Source organism: Lepidochelys kempii, chromosome 12, assembly GCF_965140265.1.
Source record: "Lepidochelys kempii isolate rLepKem1 chromosome 12, rLepKem1.hap2, whole genome shotgun sequence".
In the NCBI taxonomy this organism is placed as follows: domain Eukaryota; kingdom Metazoa; phylum Chordata; order Testudines; family Cheloniidae; genus Lepidochelys; species Lepidochelys kempii.
The window spans coordinates 25,685,356-25,704,545 of NC_133267.1; the positions used below are offsets into that span (position 1 = coordinate 25,685,356).

A 19,190-nucleotide genomic window follows, 5' to 3' on the forward strand; every position below is an offset into this window, starting at 1 on the left:
CTGAAAGTGAAAGTTCTGGATTTAGAGAAGAAAAACTTTTTTTTTTTAACTTTTGGTGTATAAACTAGACTTAAAATTAAAAATCTAAAACACTTTTTTCTTTTTACCATAGAAGGATTGAAAAAGATCAGTCTAGTCTTTGCAGTTTGGCTGAAGGACATAATTAGAGGTCTAAAATGTGGACTTCCTCCATCCTTAATTGAAAAAGGAAAAATGTTATGTTTATAAAAAAATATATATATATTTTCCAAGTGTTTTGAGGCATTTGAAATAAATGCTTCCTTTTTCCATCAGATTTCACTTGCATAGTATCTCAATCTTTCCTTAAATTGTCTGTGGATGGTAGATGAGATCTGAATTTCTAATGTAAAAAAGAGTCAATTGAGAAGGCTACTTTCAAGATATCTTTGTACATCATACAGTCACATGAGTTACCTGAGTTACCACATAAGAAGGTGTTTAGCAACTAATGACTTAATGAAAATAGCATTTCAAAAATACACATTTATGGCATCAACTCAATTTCTAGTTATAAAGAATGGATATTTGTTGCGGCTTTAACTTTTAATGAAGGCACTTTTTGTCTTTTGGTAGCTTGTGAGCATTTTACCCATTGGTTAATTAGTGTGGTCTCCCCAGCAAAAAGTGTGAATTGAATGCTGATACAAGGGAAGATGTGTACAGTAGAACCTCAGAGTTACGAACACCAGAGTTACAAACTGACTGGTCAACCACGCACCACATTTGGAACCGGAAGTACGCAATCAGGCAGCCCTGAGACCAAAAAAATAAATAAATAAAATCCATACACACAAATACAGTACAATACTGGGCTAAACATAAACTCCTAAAAAGTAAAGGGAAAGTTTAAAAAAAAAAAAAAAATTAGACAAGGTAAGGAAGCGGTTTCTGTGCTTGTTTCATTTAAATTGAGAGGGCTAAAAGCAGCATTTTTCTTCTGCATAGTAAAGTTTCAAACTTTATTAAGTAAATGTTCAGTTGTAAACTTTTGAAAGAACAACCATAACGTTTTGTTCAGTTACAAACATGTCAGAGTGGCTCCATTCCCATGGTGTTCATAACTCTGAGATTCTACTGTATATTTCTACTTGAAGAAAATGCAGGTTATATGCAAGGAAGTGTTAAGCGGCTTTGCTTTTTTTTTTTTTTTCCTCCAGTGTGATGCAGTGAGTGTACTAGAGAAGGAACATGACTACAGAGAAGAACACTTTGACTTCATTCAGTCACACATTCGTAGATTCTGCTTACAGTGTATCCTTTCCTAATCTGAGGATAGTGGCAGAATAAAATCTGGAAGATAGGAAATGTATTTTATTATAGTGTAATGAGGAAAATAAAATAACCTAAGGAGAAACTACTTCTCAAAATAACTTCTGGTATTTAGTAACTTAATATATAGTATTTGGAGTGTAGTTATGAAAATATATTAAGAGATTTGTCAAGTTTTTTTGGTTTTTTTTCCCTGAAGCCATACAGTTGATCTAGACATTCCTTGGCAAGGGACTTCAGTTTTGAGATGTATCACACTGCTCTTTCTCCCGGAACGTGGATTTCCATACTAAACTTGCATCCTATGACTTTATATATAAACAAACAGCTTTCTGGTGTCTATATTGTCAACATTTTAAAAGCTGAATCTGTTCCCTAAGTGACATGATTCTCATCCTCTTTTTTCCCTCCCTCCCAAAGGTGCTGAACACCTACAGTTTCCATTGAGCTAGTAGCAGCCTACTCTGAAAATTTTGGCTATTTCTCAATAGCAGACTTCAAATATTATTTCAGTTGAATTTAATGTTTAAGTACTGCACTTTATAGTTTTCCTTAAATGAAGTAATTAGATGGAGCTGCCTTGATTTATACATCAGTTAAGGAAGAAAAGAACCTTGACTTGTTGTATAAGTACATTGTACATAAAACATATGGTTTTCACTTTACCACACCTGCCTTAGTGGTAGAAAAGGATGCAGTTTTTATGTAAGTTGATGTAAGAAATATATTTGTCAAACTTTTTGTTTCTGTCTGACGCCCTTATCATTGAAATGTTGTATTTCCTTATGAACACAAGTGAAACTTGTACACCCCAAGCTTTAGTGCATTTAATTCTTCAACAGAAAATAAAATCGCAATTTGGATGTGAAATATTCTGTTCTAATGTGTGGAATTTAAATTTGTTAAAGTAGAATGAAAAATTCTTCCCACATAAACAATTCATCATTAGATCCATAATAGCTCTTCTTTCCCCCCCCCCCCCCCCTTGTCTCATTCTGTGAAATACTTCAATATCTGGTTAGAAGTCTGCCTACCAAAACTGTATTTCACAAAAAAGGAATAATTTGCATCATTTACTTGTACTATTTTCCATAGTAAACAGGGCTAAAGATAATTAATTGAAAGGGTTGTTTAATTTTAGGAGCAAAATGAAGTAAATTTGTAAAGAATCTGATATCTAATAGTCACATTAGCATGCTGGAAGGAAGTTGGAAACACTATTTAGACTGGTTCTCCAGCAGGTACTGTCTTGGTTTTAAGAAAAAAAAAAATTGTACTTACGTTGTTTTAGTGCTCAGTCCCTAGGTTTATTATAGTCTAACACTCTTGTGTTCAACATTAGCTTAAAAAAGCATAGTGGCTATTTACCCAGAATGATTATGCCATCTCAACATCTTGGTAAGCATAGCCTGTGTTTTCAGAGTGAGGACTGTGCAATGACCTCTTAATGACATAAAACTGTTACAGAGGAAATACAGAAGTATGGTAATAAGATTACTTGCTTAAATGTGCATGCGCTGTGCCAATAATCTTTTGAGGCTAAAAAAGCAAACCTTGCCCTAAAACTTTTTTTTCCTGTAGACCTGCTGGTTGGGACAATGAAAAGAAAATTGCTATTTTACATGAAAACTTCACAACGGTGAAACCAGAAGATGCATATGAAGACTTCATTGTAAAACCTCCAGTAAGAAAGGTATAAAAGAGTTAATTTTTGAAATTCAGTGTAAAGAAACTACAAATCACTTCACCATAATTGGATGGCTGATATTGACTATTAATAATATAGAACTTCAGCTCGTACAGTAATATGCTTTTCTTCTAAATGCTAAACCACTTTTGAAGTACTGGCATACATTCTCCAGTGGTCTAGGGCAGGGGTTCTCAATAGGGCTGTCAATCGCAGTTAAGTCATGCAATTAACTAAAAAAATTAATTGCGATTAATTGCACTGTTAAACAGTAGAATACCAATTGAAATGTATTAAATATTTTTGGATGTTTTTCACATTTTCAAATATATTGATTTCTATTACAACAACAGATTACAAAGTGTACAGTGCTGACTTTATATTATTTTCTATTACAAATATTTTCACTGTAAAAATGATAAAAGAAATAGTATTTTTCAATTCACCTCATACATGTACTGTACTGCAATTTCTTTATCATGAAGGTCCAACTTACAAATGTAGTTTTTTGTCACATAACTGCGCTCAAAAACAAAACAATGTAAAACTTTAGAGCCTACAAGTCCACTCAGTCCTACTTCTTGTTCAGCCAAACACTAAGAGAAACAAGTTTTTTTTACATTTACGGGAAATGCTGCTGCCCAATTCTTAATTACAATGTAACCTGAAAGTGAGAACAGGTATTCACATGGCACTGTTGTAGCTGGCATCGCAAAATATTTACGTGCCAGATGCACTAAAGATTCAAATGCCTCTTCGTGCTTCGGCCATCATTCCAGAGGACATGCTTCCATGCTGATCATGCTTGTTAAAAAAAAAAATGCGTTTAATTAAATTTTGACTGAACTTCTTGGGGGAGAATTGTATGTCTCCTGCTCTGTTTTACCCGCATTCTGCCATATATTTCATGTTATAGCAGTCTCTGTTGATGACCCAGCATGTATTGTTCATTTTGAGAACACTTTCACTGCAAAATTTGCCAAAATACAAAGAAGATACCAATGTGAACAGCACTCAACCCAAGGTTTAAGTATCTGAAGTGCCTTTCAGAATCTGAGAGGGATGAGGTGTGGAGCATGCTTTCAGAAGTCTTAAAAGCACAACATTTCGATGCAGAAACTACAGAACCCAAACCAGCAAAAAAGAAAATCAGCCTTTTGCTGATGGCATCTGGCTCATGATGATGAAAATGAACATGTGTCAGTCCGCTCTGCTTTGGATCGTTATCGAGCAGAACCTGTCATCAGCATTGACACGTCCTCTGGAATGGTGGTTGAAGCATAAAGGGACATATGAATCTTTAGCGCATCTGGCATGTAAATATCTTTCGACGCAGTCTACAACAGTGCCATGCAAGCACCTGTTCTCACTTTCAGGTGATATTGTAAACAAGAAGCAGGCAGCATTATCTTTTGCAAATGTAAACAAACTTGGTTGTCTGTGCGATTGGCTGAATAAGAAGTAGGACTGAGTGGACTTGTAGGCTCTAAAGTTTTACATTGTTTTGTTTCTGAATGCAGGGTTTTTTTGTTTTTTTTTTACATAATTCTACATTTGTAAGTCCAACTTTCATGATAAAGACATTACATTACAGTACTTGTATTAGGTGAATTAAAAAATACTATTTCTTTTGTTTTTTGTCTTTTGTTGTTTGTGCAAATATTTGTAATAAAAAATAAATATAAAGTGAGCACTGTTCACTTTGTATTCTGTGTTGTAATTGAAATCAGTATATTTGAAAATGTAGAAAACATCCAAAAATATTTAACTAAATAGTATTCTATTATTGTTCAACAGCGCAATTAATCGCGGTTAATTTTTTTAATTGCTTGACAGCCTAGTTCTCAACCTTTTTCTTGTTGAGTCATCTCCTTCCTCCTCATGCTATAAAAACTCCACGTCCCAGCTGTGGCACAACAACTGTTTTTCTGCATATGAAAGCCAGGGCCGGCATTAGGGGGTAGCAAGCAGGCAGTTGCCCAGTACCTCATACCATGGGGGACACTGCAAAGCTAAATTGTTAAGGCTTCAGCTTTAGCCCTGGTTGGTAGGTTTGGGGCCCTGGGCTGCAGTTCCGCCTGGTGGGGTTTTAGCTTTCTGCCCTGAGCCCTCGCAAGTCTAATGCTGGCCCTGCTTGGCAGACCCCCTGAAACCTGCTCACGGCTCCCTAGGGGGCCCAGACCTCTGGCTGAGAACCACTGGTCTAGGTATTTTTCGTTCGTTGTCAGAATGTTACTTTTTAACACTAACGGTTGCTAAATCGCAGCCCCCAAAATACTAATTTTACCTAAAATTCTAACTTCAGATCACATGCACATGCAAAAATCACATTGAGTCCATAATTTCAGTTCTACAGAAGGGCCCCTATGTATTCTCTTACTTGTTTTAGTTTATCACCAAAATATATTCTGTACTACAAAATTCTATTTGTAGAGTAGATGTGGAGCACAATCTAGGAGTACAAATAAATATTCTGTAGACTGCTAATTGTCTGGACAGTGGTCAAGTAACTTATTACAGATAGAGGAAGAATGCATTCTTTTCTAATGGGGCTGGAGTAGGGTAAGTAATATGTAAAACCCTTAAATGCTATTTCAGGCCATATTTGACAACTCTCCAGGGGTTTTTACCTCCTGTCTTGAGTGTTTGCAGTCCCATCTAAAACCCTGGTAAATTGGGAAAGAAAGGAAGAGTGGGGTCATTTGAAGACATTTGCAGGGAGGGAGGAGGAGAGGGGAATGGGCCTATTGTTCTCCCTTAAAGATGCTAAAGTTATAGCACACCACTGGCAACTCTTTTTTTAGGCGGGGGAATCTATTGCTCTGTTGTTGGAGGGATGGGAGAGGCAGCCCTCCAAAGTTCAGGCAACCATCCTCTTTGAACATCAAACCTTTGCCGGCTTTAGTACATTTTAATATGAATATTATTTATCAAATATGTATACAGCCCACTGCCAGATCCTCACCCAGGGAATTGTCCTCAGAAAATGTTTTTTTGCAACTTTTCCAGGCCAGTCATTCTAAACCCAAAGCTTTTACTGGAAATAGTTTCTTTGCTGCTTAAAGTGGTAGAGATATCTATTAAAAATATAAAAGCAGCACGTCTTTATTGTGGTCTAATGTACTGGGCAAGTGACTGTTCAGTTCTGATGGGTTCAACTGCCCATCAGAACTTTGTGAAATGCATCTGCACCATAGGTGCAGGTGTGGATGCCCAGCAGTGAAGCTGCTAATTGGCTACACTGTTTAGGTATATGCATGAAATAGTTTGCTTCAGATATTAAAAAGCTGATGGTATTTGATGGAATATCAAATATTTGCATGTAAATACAGCACTGAACTAGTTCTATACACTCCTTTCTTGAAAGAAAACAGTTAAAATATTTCTACAGCTGGGCCTATTTAACCAGCAAAAGCATGGATTAGGGATGTATATAAATGTTTGTTCTTGAAGTTTACACAGGATCAATATCAAATCCTGTCACTGTTATTTTACACTTGTTAACTATTAAAAAAAATTCCAGACAGAAGGACATAGCAAACTTACTGCCCAGTTAGAAGTAATTCTGCACCTGAAATAAGCCACAAGTCATAGAATGAATGTAAAAGATTGAATGGATGTAAGAAGTTGAAATGGGTTGAAGTTAGGCTTTTGTTTTTATATGCTGCTGTAATTGTTTGTAGTTTGGGTGACCACATTCTGTTTGTAAAGAGAAATGCATTGTTCAACAGTTAGTCCATGAGAAAGAGTTGGCAGCAGAAGATGAGCAAGTGTTTCTTATGAAGCAGCAGGTAAGAACATGAAAATGAAACTTGCTTCACTTTGAACTTTTTAGTGTTATATGAAGTTTAGGGCAAAGAACATTGTTTTTAATATTTCATTTTTTGAGCGGGTATCCATTATTCTATTTTGCAGATTAAAATGGAATCATAAAACTTTGAGTGCATAAGAAATGTCCATTTTTATTTTACTTCCATGCATATGAATAGAAAGTATGGCTAAGATTTTCAGACTTGGAATACCTGTTAGTTGAGAAGCCAGGAGAAGCTGGGGATACTCAGCACTCTTGAAAAATAAGGGTCACTTTTTGGTGCTGAAGTATGGATATGGTTGTCTAATTTTGGGCACTCGAATTGGAAAAAGTGTGCCTGTGTCTTCTAAAATGGAATCCTATGACCTTTTTGGATGTTTGCCATAACTGAAAATATTAGGTGTACCTTAAGAAGCTTGGCTGTGAATGGGTGTGGCATGCTGGGATTACATTGGCATATTTTCCCATTTGATGAGAAAATACCAGAAAAGTACAAATGAATGCTAATTCATACAGCAGGGAAGAAAAATAAATGGTATTAACATAGGAGCAGAAGTAATAGCAGAATGTTTGAAATTGGCTGCACAGATATGTAAACCCTAAAAGTGATGTGAAATTGTTTTGTAAAACATCAATAATAATGCAGTAGCCAACCTCCCAATTAAAATTCATTCATCAGAGGCTTTAATATACAAGCGAACACTTTGGCATGAGCTTTCAAGGTATTAGGCATGAACAAAGCCAGCCTCCAGACATGCTGTGTATTAAGTAATAAATATATACAGTAAAGAAATTAGAACATACCAGTCCCATACAGTTGTATGTGTTTGGGTGGACGTGCTTGAGAGGCTCTAAACTGAGCTCTAAGGAATGTTATAGGTTAGGATTGAGATGCTTTAGTGAAACTGTATAAGGAAGCTCTTGTGTATTTATCACACAGTATTTAGTTCTTTTAATTGTAGTGCCCTCTGTTGGTAAAATTTGGCAATGTATCTAAATGTTACAGGAAGACCATGAGTTAATTTAACCGAAGTCTGCTTCCCTGCTTTTATTTTGAAAAGTGTGTAGTTTTGCTGAGGTATATTTACAAATCACTGTACTGTCTTTGCAGTCTTTACTTGCCAAGCAGCCAGCCACACCTACAAGAGCATCAGTAAGTATTCACTAGTAGCCTCTCAAGAAAGGGGGGCACATTTCCTAGATTAGGAAGCTATTCATATGGCCTATAAACAAGGTACAGACTAGTGCTTCTTCTCTGAACGACCAAAAGTGAGCCCTCCTTCATAGTGCATGGTTCTAATCTGTGTGAGGCATAGCGTGCAGTTCATAAATGCAATCATGACCTAATAAAAAAAACTTCCAGTGCAATGGAAATTGTAAAGTGTCTGTAGGTATTCAGATGTAATGTGACAGAATGGTTTTAACAAATAATTGTGGAAACATGACATTAAATAATTGTGGAAATTGGAGATAAGTTGAATTTAGAATATGTTGTGGTAATTATCGTGTATATTAGTGCAGAGGCACTCTCCCAAGATTGGCTCTTGTAGTTGATGATTTTTCAGGGTAAAAGTGTGTATATACATCACAATATCAAAAAAGGTAAAAGTAGGAGCTTTGTATGTAGTGCAGTATTTATAGATGGTCATAAATTAATCTGTTAATTCACTTACTTGGATATGGACTGTTTTTATCTAAGGAATCTCCTGCAAGAGGACCTGCAGGATCCCCAAGAACCCAAGGCAGAGCTGGTCCTGTCAACGTACCCAGTGCCTCACCAATAACATCAGTTAAGAAACCAGATCCAAATATTAAAAGTATGCATTGCAACTTTGGTATTTTACCAGGCATTTTTTGTTTCCCTTTAAAAAGGGAAAAATGTGTTCTTTCCTGATAAACCTGTGTACGTTGGTTTTGAGATTGACTCACTGATACTTTACGCTTCGTGCGACTCACACAAAGACGTCAAATCCTTTGAATTCCAAATTGTCTTTGAGACACTCATTGCTTCAAGTAGCACTGCACTGTTGTCTAGGTGGTCAAAGTTCAAATACATTGGTGTTTAGCAGTTACCTAAAACAGTGTAACATGACTGTTTCAGCCAACTGGTTTATGCCCTCGCCTTCTCCCCCCTGCCCTTTTTCTTGCCATCTGATCCAACATCTAGTTTTATGTTTTCTGTCTCAGTTGTTCCTTCTGGGACCCAGAATTTACCTTCTCTTTTCCCGGGTTCTCATAGACATTAAAGCCAAAAGGGACCATCATGAACATCTCGTCTGACCTCTTGCACATCTCATGCCACAGAACTTCACCCACCCACTCCTGTATGGGACCCTAGTTTCCATAGTACTGCAGAGTTTAGTACTTAAAAATATTCCTAGGAAGATGGAGCTCCATTTTTCCTACCCTACTGGGGTTCCCGGGGCTGACTCCTCTCCCTCTCTCTCCCACACATGCACTGAGGGGGGTGGGGAAGGGGGCATTCCTCAGTGCCATTCTCATACACTTGACCATGTAGACTGCTCTTGTCAAAATAGCGTATTGATCTCCTGCCATGTCACAACCATTGCTATATGTCTGGCTCCTGGATTCTCATTCAGCGTAGCTCTATGTTGAGCCATGTGTATTCAACTCCTTTGGGTCTTAGATGTACTCAGGAAACCTTTCTGCCAGCAACCACAACATGTGAAGGAGGAAGCAGAGTTGTCCCCACACAATATCTTGTTACATCCAAGTCCTGAAAGCATGTAGTCAAACTGAGAATAGCAGTTAACTCAGAGAAGCAAAACCCAGGTTATGTAGGGCAGAGCATACTGAAGAGATAAGGGAAACGCTTCCTAAACATATAATAAATAAAACAGATCAGAGAAACATTGAAGCTACTACTTTATTTAAATTTGTTTGAGCTTTAAGGACTCCCAATTAAATGTTATAACTAAAATATGAAAAGAGTAGCCAGGATAAAAGTTTTTATGCAAGATTTGTAGGATTTGGCCAAAGTACATAGAGAAGTTTTCAAAGGCAGAAGGTGAATTCATAACAAACTAAAGCTTTGTCTAAACACAAATGTTCACCATCACAACTAAATTCGTTTTAATTCATACATGTTGTAGTTTCAGTGCAGATTTGTGTGTAGACACTTATTTTGGGATATGTCCTATTTTGATATAATTTGTCAATTTTTACCAATTTAGGCATAATTAAAATAGGACACTTTTATTCCAAACAAGTGTCTATGCACACACTTGCACTGAAATAACAAAAGGTATGAATTAAAACTGGTTTAGGCTTTGTCTAGACTAGAATATAAAGGAGCGGTGTTGGCACATATTGGCTAATGCATTCTAAAAGCCTAGTGAAGACAAGGCTGTGGAGACGTCAAGATGTGTTAGGCTGATTGAGTGAAACCCTGGTAATAGTGTAGCTTTAGCATGCTTAACATGTATTATTAGGCTTACACGTTCACAATATATCTTCATATTTTTTGTCCTGCATACTACATGGGGAGAGTTGATTGCATGTAACTGGCTATATTAGCCTTTATTAGTTTTATATATGACTTGCAATTTTTACTTACTATTGTAACAGTAGTGCTTTTTGCTACTTCGAATATTCAAGAGCCTAGTAACATTGGTGAGCTTTTTTGTTTGCCTCTTTAAAATCAAATATATATATGTGTGTGCAGTGGGGGGGGGTGGAAGGAGGGAATGAAAACTGAGCAGTTCAGTCTTAACTTTCAACACTCCATTTATAGCATTAATATTAATTTGACACTAGCTAGCTGAAGATTTCAAGGCACATCTGCAATATATACAGCTTTGCATACAAAACTTACTGAAAACTCTCCATAGAAATTCCACTCCCGTTTTAGGATGAGGCTGAAGAACGGCAGCTGAAGTACTAGGACAGTTAATTTGCTAACAGTTCTTTAGGTAAACCTGATGTATAGACACCATCTAGTCCATGAGACTTACATTTCCCATCTAGACAAGGAAAAGCTGAAGTGCATAGATTTAGGTTGAAATTCTTTGCTGCACCTTTAAGAGGCTCAGCACAGAGGGCACAGTCAGAGAGAAACAAGTCGCCTTAACCCACCTTTACACCTTGGGATTCTGGGCTACTTCAGGAGCTCGTGCTTCCCAGAATCCTCCTTGGCAATCTATGCTACAGCCCTGTCCCTACATGCCTCCTGTGCCAGAGTGCAAATATGTGTGGAGGGTGGTAAAGGAGGAGCTAGCAGCAAATAGGGGCTGGATAAGTGAGACAGTCTGTCCTATACTTGAGATTTTTCTCTTTTGGCTAGTGTGTGTAACATTTTTTCCTAAAACTTGGAGAAGTGTAGGAGTACATATGTTTTAGAATTTGTGATTTCAAAAAATAAGTTGTTATTGATTATTTGTTTTTAATTAGACAATGCTGCAAGTGAAGGTGTGTTGGCTAGCTTCTTTAACAGTCTTTTGAGTAAAAAGACTGGCCCTCCTGGGAGTCCTGGAGCTGGAGGAGTGCAGACCACAGCCAAAAAATCAGGTACTGAAAATCTGTGTTACTGCAGGATGTTTTGCATATTTTTAATGTTTTACTTGGACCACATTTAAATCAGTGTGCTTATTATTTAAGCTGATCAGTCAAATAACAGAGCTTGAGGGATATGATGTGGGCCAGGATAAAAAGTCTCTTATTACAGTTTTGCAGACTTTGGGGTTGCTATTAAACTTGCTATAGCTTGACTCTTTCAATGAAGTTGCACTGCTGGGAAATAAGCAGCACTGAGCCTTAATTGTATTCAGAAGGTATTAATCTACCTTAAAAACAACAAGGAGTCCAGTGGCACCTTAAAGATTAACAGATTTATTTGGACATAAGCTTTCATGGGTAAAAAACCACTTCTTCAGATGCATGGAGTGAAAATTACAGATTGCAGGCATTATATACTGACACATGAAGAGAAGTGAGTTACCTCACAAGTGAACCAGTGTTGACGGGGCCAATTGGATCAGGGTGGATGTAGTCCACTCCCAATAATTGATAAGGAGGTGTCAATTCCAGGAGAGGCAAAGCTGCTTTGGTAGTGAGCCAGCCACTCCCAATCCCTATTCAAGCCCAAATTAATGGTGTTAAATTTGCAAATGAATTTTAGTTCTGTAGTTTCTCTTTGAAGTCTGTTTCTGAAGTATTTTTGTTCAAGAATAGCTACAGAAAGTCCAAGAAGATTGAATTTAAACTTTATTTCTGAATTCTATCTATGTGGCACTTCACTACTACTTACCTGAGAGGAAGAAATGTAAAGCTTATTTGTTTTAGGCTGCTGTTTCCAATCAAATCCCTAAAATCTCTGTGGCATTCATATTTAAATTAATACACAGCAACTAATATGAAGGAATGTCTTAAAGTTGCGGTAGTAAGTATTTAATTAAAGTATCATCAAAAGCAATTGACAACTTTGATCAAAGGACTCAATCATATATATGTAGTTGTGGCTCTAATGAGCAGTTACAGTAGGTTGAAGGAATAGAAAAGTTAAACCTTCAGGAATTTTGGCACCTACATCATAAAAATGAATGCAATCAGTTTTCTAATATACATAGTTGCATAATAATTCCACCCAAAAGGCAGCTCCCAAGATTACCTTCCTTTACTGCTGCTCTAGCCATGTCTCCTTTCAACTTTGATATTGGCTTCCTCTCTTCTTTTTCCATTAAATTCATGGTTCGTTGTACTTTGAAAAACTATTCGTAATGCAGTGGATAAATATATGGCTCCTGTTTCTTTTTTCCAAATTTCTCAAGTCACTCAATATTACCACAGGTTTAAATCCTCAGAGGGCTGACTAAACCCCAAACTTCCTGAACTTAAAAGGAAAAAAAAAAAATTTAGGCACTCTGATATCAATATGATAACTGTAATAAAGGAACTAGAATAGAATATTTATCATGCAGTAGAGGCATGTAATTTTTTGCAGGTATAACTTAAAAATTCAAAGGTTTTTCTCTCTCCCTCCCATTATATTATTTTGCATCCTCTCATAGCTCAAATGGCTGCAAGGATTTTGCTCAAAAATTAAAACAAAAAACCTTCAGGCAGAGATTGAGCATAAAAATTTTCAATTCAAATGGTGTATACTTTTTTAACGTTTTTATGGAAAAAAACAACAACAGTAAAATGGAAACTTCTTGAAAACTCAATCCAGAGGGCATTACTAGGCACTAGCTATAAAATAAACATTGTCAACAGTTATATATGAGATATGGGTGGATAGTGTAAAAGTAAAATGTGTGTTAGTACATTATGTAGCAGAAGTGGGTGTTAAACCTAAAATAAATAGCTTTTTGAAAATGACACAATGGACTTTCCATTACAAGAAAAATCTTACCTCCTCTCTGACAGTAGGTGCTCTTGATTCTTTTCAAGCAGCACAAAATTAAACTTTCAGCGCTCCTAATAACATTGGTTTGTGAGGCAGTGATGTTGAGGATACGGGGAAAAAATTCAAGGAAAGCTCAATAAATGGTCCTTGAGGAGCATATCTTGAAATGACACTGACTGTTGGTCGAATTAGAAAATGTGTTATTCTATGGCATCCTATTCTACACTAATAAATATGCTAAAGTAGTCTTGGTGTAGTGATTTTTGGGTGACCAACCCGAAAACCCCTCAGGGGGTCTAATTTTCAGAAGAGGGATTCTCAGTACTTTCTGAAAGTCAAGACACTTTATAGTGCCTCAAGTTGGGTACCCAAAATCACTAGTTGCTAAAATATAGACAGAGATTTTCTCCAGACAGTTTTGTTGAACCACTTTACATCACAGCAGTCAGATTTGTTTAGAGTAGTTAACTTATTTTAATCAAAGTAGCAATTAAGTGACAGTGTAAAATGTCAGAACTTCACTTTCTTCAGTACATTTGTTTAAGTAGTAAACTTATTGCCAATGTATTGTTTGAAGAGATCCGTCAGTGTTAACTTTCAGTGGGAGGAATTATAGGGTTATGTCTTGGGTTGAGAAAAATGCAACAGATGTCAGTCCATCAGGATGGTTTTGGGTTGTATTATTTTCCAAAACTTTTTTCAGCTCATGTTTGAAAGAAGTTCCTAATTTCGGCAGATACTGCTCGTACAGTCTTTGCCTCCCCTCCTGCAGCCAGCTCCTGGCACATCTTATTTACTTTTTGATGTCTTCAAACCTAGGCCTAGTTCTGTTTTGTGAGCAGGGTTTCTTTGTGCCTTTTTAACTCAAAGGTGTTCATAGGATGCAAGAAAAATGGGCTTTGTATTAATATTTGTGTGCGCACAAACTAATTTCAAAATAAGTACTGTTCGAATAGATGCTTCAGTACTCGTACTGCTGATATGAATATTGCTAAGCGATTTCAACTTGCATTTGTATTTTAGCCCTTTGCAAAAATTAAAGATAGCTATTTTTAACTTGGTCGTGCCTTTGTACTGTGGAAAAAACACTTAAATCTCTGAGCAGTCATACCTTGCCACTTAATGTTTTCAGCATGTACGCTGGGAAAAATTCACCTAATATTTTACACACATCTCTGAGCTGGAAAACAGATGCTTGTTAAATTCTTTGGCTATGAAAAAAAGACTATTGGAGGAAGCTGTACATAGTTATATAATTAATCTATTTTTTATTTTGAGTGCCTGTCTCAAAACCTTGCTTTTATACCTTAGCATTTGTGTAGTTTAACTTAAAAAAAAATTATATATCATATACAAGTCCATATTCAGACAGTGATAAATCAGGATACAAACAGACTAACAAATGAATATTAATTCATATATTAAGCATAAACAGAGAAGAAAATAAAACTAACTACAAATTGCTAGTGATTTGTCTATAACTGAACTGAATACTACTCCTAATGTATAAAAATCAGAATGCTAAAATCTCCCATTTGTACATCTACTCTAGAGTATCTGTTGATTTTAATTAATAAATGCAGCACATTTAAATTCTAACACTTCATGCGGTATTAAAGAATGTGCAATTTGTGCCCCTTAAAGGAAGACGGGAAAAATGCAGAATGTGAATTAAACTTTTGATTCCTGAGAGAGATCAATACAGTTAATAATGAAGGAAACAATGAGTGTGATTAAAACCAAAGTAACAACACTTTGTAGCAAGTGCCACATATATCATGATTTTTTTTTCTTGTGCAACTTATTAAATACTTAAAGATTTCCATTTAAAATACTCTTCGATATGACAAACATACTATGATCATCCTAATGATGGAAGAATTGTTTACTTATTAGTTTTTTTGGAGGAAACATCTTAACATGATTGCTGTTAAAATTTCAGTTGTCCTAACAATGTACATCATACATACTTAAAAGCTGAATTATACAGTAGTCTCTTTTATTTTAAGGCCTAATCTATTTCTCATTGAAGTTATTTGGAGCCTTTCTATAGGCATCAACTGGAAATTGGATTAGGCCGTCTGATCTTAGCAAGATGGATGAAATAATGAGAAGTTAAATAAAATACCGACTGAAACAATTACTATAAATATTTGTGCTGCTGATATTTCAAACAATGCATTTCAACTATATTACTTACTATTTGTCCTTTCTCTTTAGGGCAAAAGACTGTTTTGACAAATGTTCAAGAAGAACTGGATAGAATGACTCGCAAGCCCGATTCCATGGTAACAGCAAACTCTCCAACAGAGAATGAAGCTTGATAGCGCTTAAAAAATGTATATGTAAATGACCAAATAACTATGTATATTGATCTGATCAGACCAGGTTTTTTCTGCTATGGCAGATGCTATAAGTTTTCTTGGGACAGGGGAAATGAACTTAAAACTTCATTGGCTTGTCCCAGTATAAAGTGCACATTCAGGAAGTTTGCATATAAAATCCCTCTGTATAAGATAACCATTTAGAGTTTATATAGGGCAATTCTCTTGATTTTGGAGATAAGCAGGTACATCAGCAGCTGAATTTCTTGTTATGAAGAGCACAGAGAAGCAAAATGCAGAATTCCTTTTGCAATATTACTACTGACTGCAAGCAAAGCAAGAAAGACATGAAATCCCTTTTCAGAGTTACAGGAATTGGCCATTTGTACGTTAGCAAACACATTGGTGTACTTGGAAAGGTGGTGATATAGCACAGCATTAATTAGATAGAGGAAAGAGAAATCCAGGTAGGAAATGCAGCACTAGTAGGGGGACGCATGATTTGGCTCAGTGGGAATAAAGAATGCTGACTGGTCTGGAGAGGGAACACAGTTACTAAATCCTGTGGTCAACATAGGGCAAATAATCACTGTTTAAAAAGACTTCTTAAAATTAGAGAATTTCCAAGCCAAACACTAAGCATCATGGGAATTATTCTTGTTATAAATTGCGTCTTTAACAAAAGATGTATAAAATGTGGGGATGCCCTTTTTGGTATAGCTAACACAGGGAGAAACTAGAACTTGCTTAGATCCAAGTGCCTGGCACAGAGTGTGATGTCTTTAGAAGGTGCTGGAACTTATTGTGCACTGTAGTACAAACAGTCACTGTTTGGTTTTATTTTAAAATCAGTAGTTTTGACAATTGTATTTAATTTCAAATCCTGTTTTCTGATTGCTCCTGCCTTGTTTTTTTAAATGCCAAGAGGCTAGCCTAAGAGTGGTGGGTGACATATCATTTTCCCATAATGAAATGTGCTACAGAATACTCAAATACATCTTGTTTGTAATTAAGCAATGGCTACCAAGCTTAGACTGATTCCTGCCTTATACCTATGTAAGTTTATAGACTTTCAAGGTTCTTGTTCCAGCCAGGTAGGCTGCAATCTGCAGCAGACTCTCCAATTCTAACAATAAATTGAAGAGTATGAATGTGTACACTGAAGAATATAGAACCAGTGACTGTTCAGTTTGTATTTTTCCTTAAATGTAGCATTTTCAAATGGAAAGTTGCAGTTGTCCCGTGTTGCTATATGGAGTAGTGTCCTTGGTCACTACAAACCAATGTTCTGTAAAACACTTCTTCAGTTACTGAAATGGCACTTTGATTTTATCACAGTATATTTTGTTTTACACATAAACACTACCATAAGTTAACTGTATCAAGCATATTCTGTGCTTTGAAGGGAAAAAAACCACAATTTGAATGACACAGTTTACTTTTTATTGATATGAACGTGTTTGTTGTACTAAATCTGATGTCTGGATATAGCTTCCCTAATATATATCATTACTTAAATATACAGAATTAGATTAATGATTAACACAGGCCTGGACATAACTTCAAATCCTATGTTAAATCAAGAGGCTGGCTTTTTCCTGTTTTTTATGTCTGTCTAAACATTATCTAGAAAGCTAAGAGTATTTACTTGCCTCTTTGACAAACATTAACATAAAAGCATGTTACTTGTGCCAGTTTTATTCTTGAAAATATATTTTTTCCATTTTTTTACTTTTTTAATGTTATGACCTTGAGTTACACATTTGTCTAAATGGTTGAAAACTGAGAGGCTGTGGACAGCAGATAGGTTGTGTGGTTGTACTGCCTGGTGTAACAGGTGCCAGTGACAAGATGAAGTAAAAAAAAAAAATAATAATAATCCTGTTACCACACCAGAAGAAGCAATTGCATACTGTCCTGGTGATATTGAGATTGGGGAATAAAACATCAAAAGCAAGACACATAAATTGAAAAAGCACCTGTTTCTAATGGTATACAGTTGTAATGAAACCTGTTCAAAACTGCATATTTGTATTAATGTTTTGTCGTTTGAACTGATAAGCACTTTCTGTATCAATATGGCTAAAAGTTACAATTTAAGTATAATTTGTTAGATCTACTAAAACTGAGCAAAAGCCAGTAACGTATTATATAATTTGTCAGTTGTGTAAAGAGATGCTTCCAACAAAACAGAAGTTTGATTTCTAGTTCTTCGTTGCAAGTCAATGCTCCTAGTTCATTGGAAGAAAGTTGTAAGTAATGTAGTAGTGTCCACTGTTTGCCAAAGTCTAGCAACTTTGGAGAGCTGCACAGTTGTTTTTCTGGTGTTTTCAAGCATTGGAACCAAAGGCCAAACTGCAAACAGCCTTTACCTTTTAAAATAAAATTAATTTTATTTGCAGGATACACTTGTATGGTGGACTGTTAAAACTATTATATGACTATTTATATGCATTATAGTGATTGCATCTACTGTTCTGTTTAAACTCAAGAAAATAAAATAACTTATCAACTTGAAGATAAGGCAAGTATAAAGGTTAAGGATTGGCCCTCCATAAAAATGCTATGGTTATGCTGCTTGATTTTAAGTTTGCACTTTTTTATTGGCGTTTTAGAAACTGTTTAAACTGAACAGAATTTGTCATATTTTATTTAATTTAACTACGTTGAAGGTGACTGCTCTGTACATCATGAACTTAACAATATACATGCTGTAAATGAAAGTTAACTGTCCTGTATACTAAGTTTATTGATGTTTTTTAACTTACAGTTAGGACTGCAGATGTATCAAACACAAACCTTAGTCCAGTTGTATGGCTTTAACCAGGTGCAGTATGCAGTCATGTGGAATCTTGCTTTCTAGTGCTGGCAAAAATGAGGACGTCTTTAGTTACTGGCTTCAATAAACACGAATCCAGACTGCTTAAAATGTTGTGCCTTTTTTGTTAGACAAGACAAATTCTAGTACTTTATTGAAGGGGACAGAATCTCAAGGCATGTAGGGAACAGCAGACATAGCTGAGAAACATCACTGGCTTTATTATCGAAGGGTCCCATTGCATATCTTACTCATGCAACAGTTGCACTGAATTTAGTGGGAGATGTTTACATGAGTAAGGCCATAGGTATACTACACATTTTTACTATGTTGTGATCCCTGATCCATAGGCGCCAACTTTCCCCGGTGCCAGTGGATGCTCGTGCCCCCGGCTCCGCCCTGACTCCACCCCTTCCCTGCCCCTATTGAACCCCTTCCCCAAATCCCCGCCCTGGCCCTGCCTCTTCCCTGAGCATGCCATGTTCCCCCTCCTCCCTGCTACGCGAAACAGCCGCTTTGCGGCACAAGGGCTGGGAGGGAGAGGGGGGAAAAGCAGGCGAGCTCACGGAGGAGGCAGAGGCAAAGCGGAGGTGAGCTGCGGGGAGGGGGGGGGGAGCTGCTGGGTGCACCCACCAATTTTACTCTGTGGGAGCACCCACAGAGTCAGCACCTATGCCCTAACCAACATAGCTGGCGGGTTTTGCCAGTATAGCTTATTTTGGTCGGGGGGTGGGGAAGAGGGGCTGGAATAAGCAAAAGCACAGTTTATCAGTATAACCTGCTGCATCCACACTAGGAGTGCTTTGCCAGTATAGTATACCATTACAGCTATACCAGCCAAGCGTTCCAAGTGTAGACTTGGCCTTTGGTCAGCAGTACTAGAACCCAAGATACTA

At 36.6% G+C, this 19,190-nt stretch overlaps 1 protein-coding gene across 3 annotated transcripts in view; it reads left to right on the top strand.

Moving 5' to 3' along the window:
* DYNC1LI2 (dynein cytoplasmic 1 light intermediate chain 2) overlaps nucleotides 1–18,405 on the top strand; it is a 61,868-nt gene extending 43,463 nt beyond the window's left edge. For 2 of the 3 annotated variants that reach the window (XM_073307950.1, XM_073307952.1), the window contains exons 6-13: nucleotides 1,179–1,272; nucleotides 1,860–1,995; nucleotides 2,872–2,983; nucleotides 6,709–6,768; nucleotides 7,900–7,941; nucleotides 8,488–8,605; nucleotides 11,199–11,315; nucleotides 15,373–18,405. In XM_073307950.1, the coding sequence (XP_073164051.1) occupies nucleotides 1,179–1,272; nucleotides 1,860–1,995; nucleotides 2,872–2,983; nucleotides 6,709–6,768; nucleotides 7,900–7,941; nucleotides 8,488–8,605; nucleotides 11,199–11,315; nucleotides 15,373–15,476 (783 nt within the window). In that variant the 3' untranslated portion in view covers nucleotides 15,477–18,405. The remainder of the gene's footprint in view (nucleotides 1–1,178; nucleotides 1,273–1,859; nucleotides 1,996–2,871; nucleotides 2,984–6,708; nucleotides 6,769–7,899; nucleotides 7,942–8,487; nucleotides 8,606–11,198; nucleotides 11,316–15,372) is intronic. The other variant, XM_073307951.1, reaches the window with a different exon arrangement.
* Nucleotides 18,406–19,190: the final 785 nt, after the last annotated feature.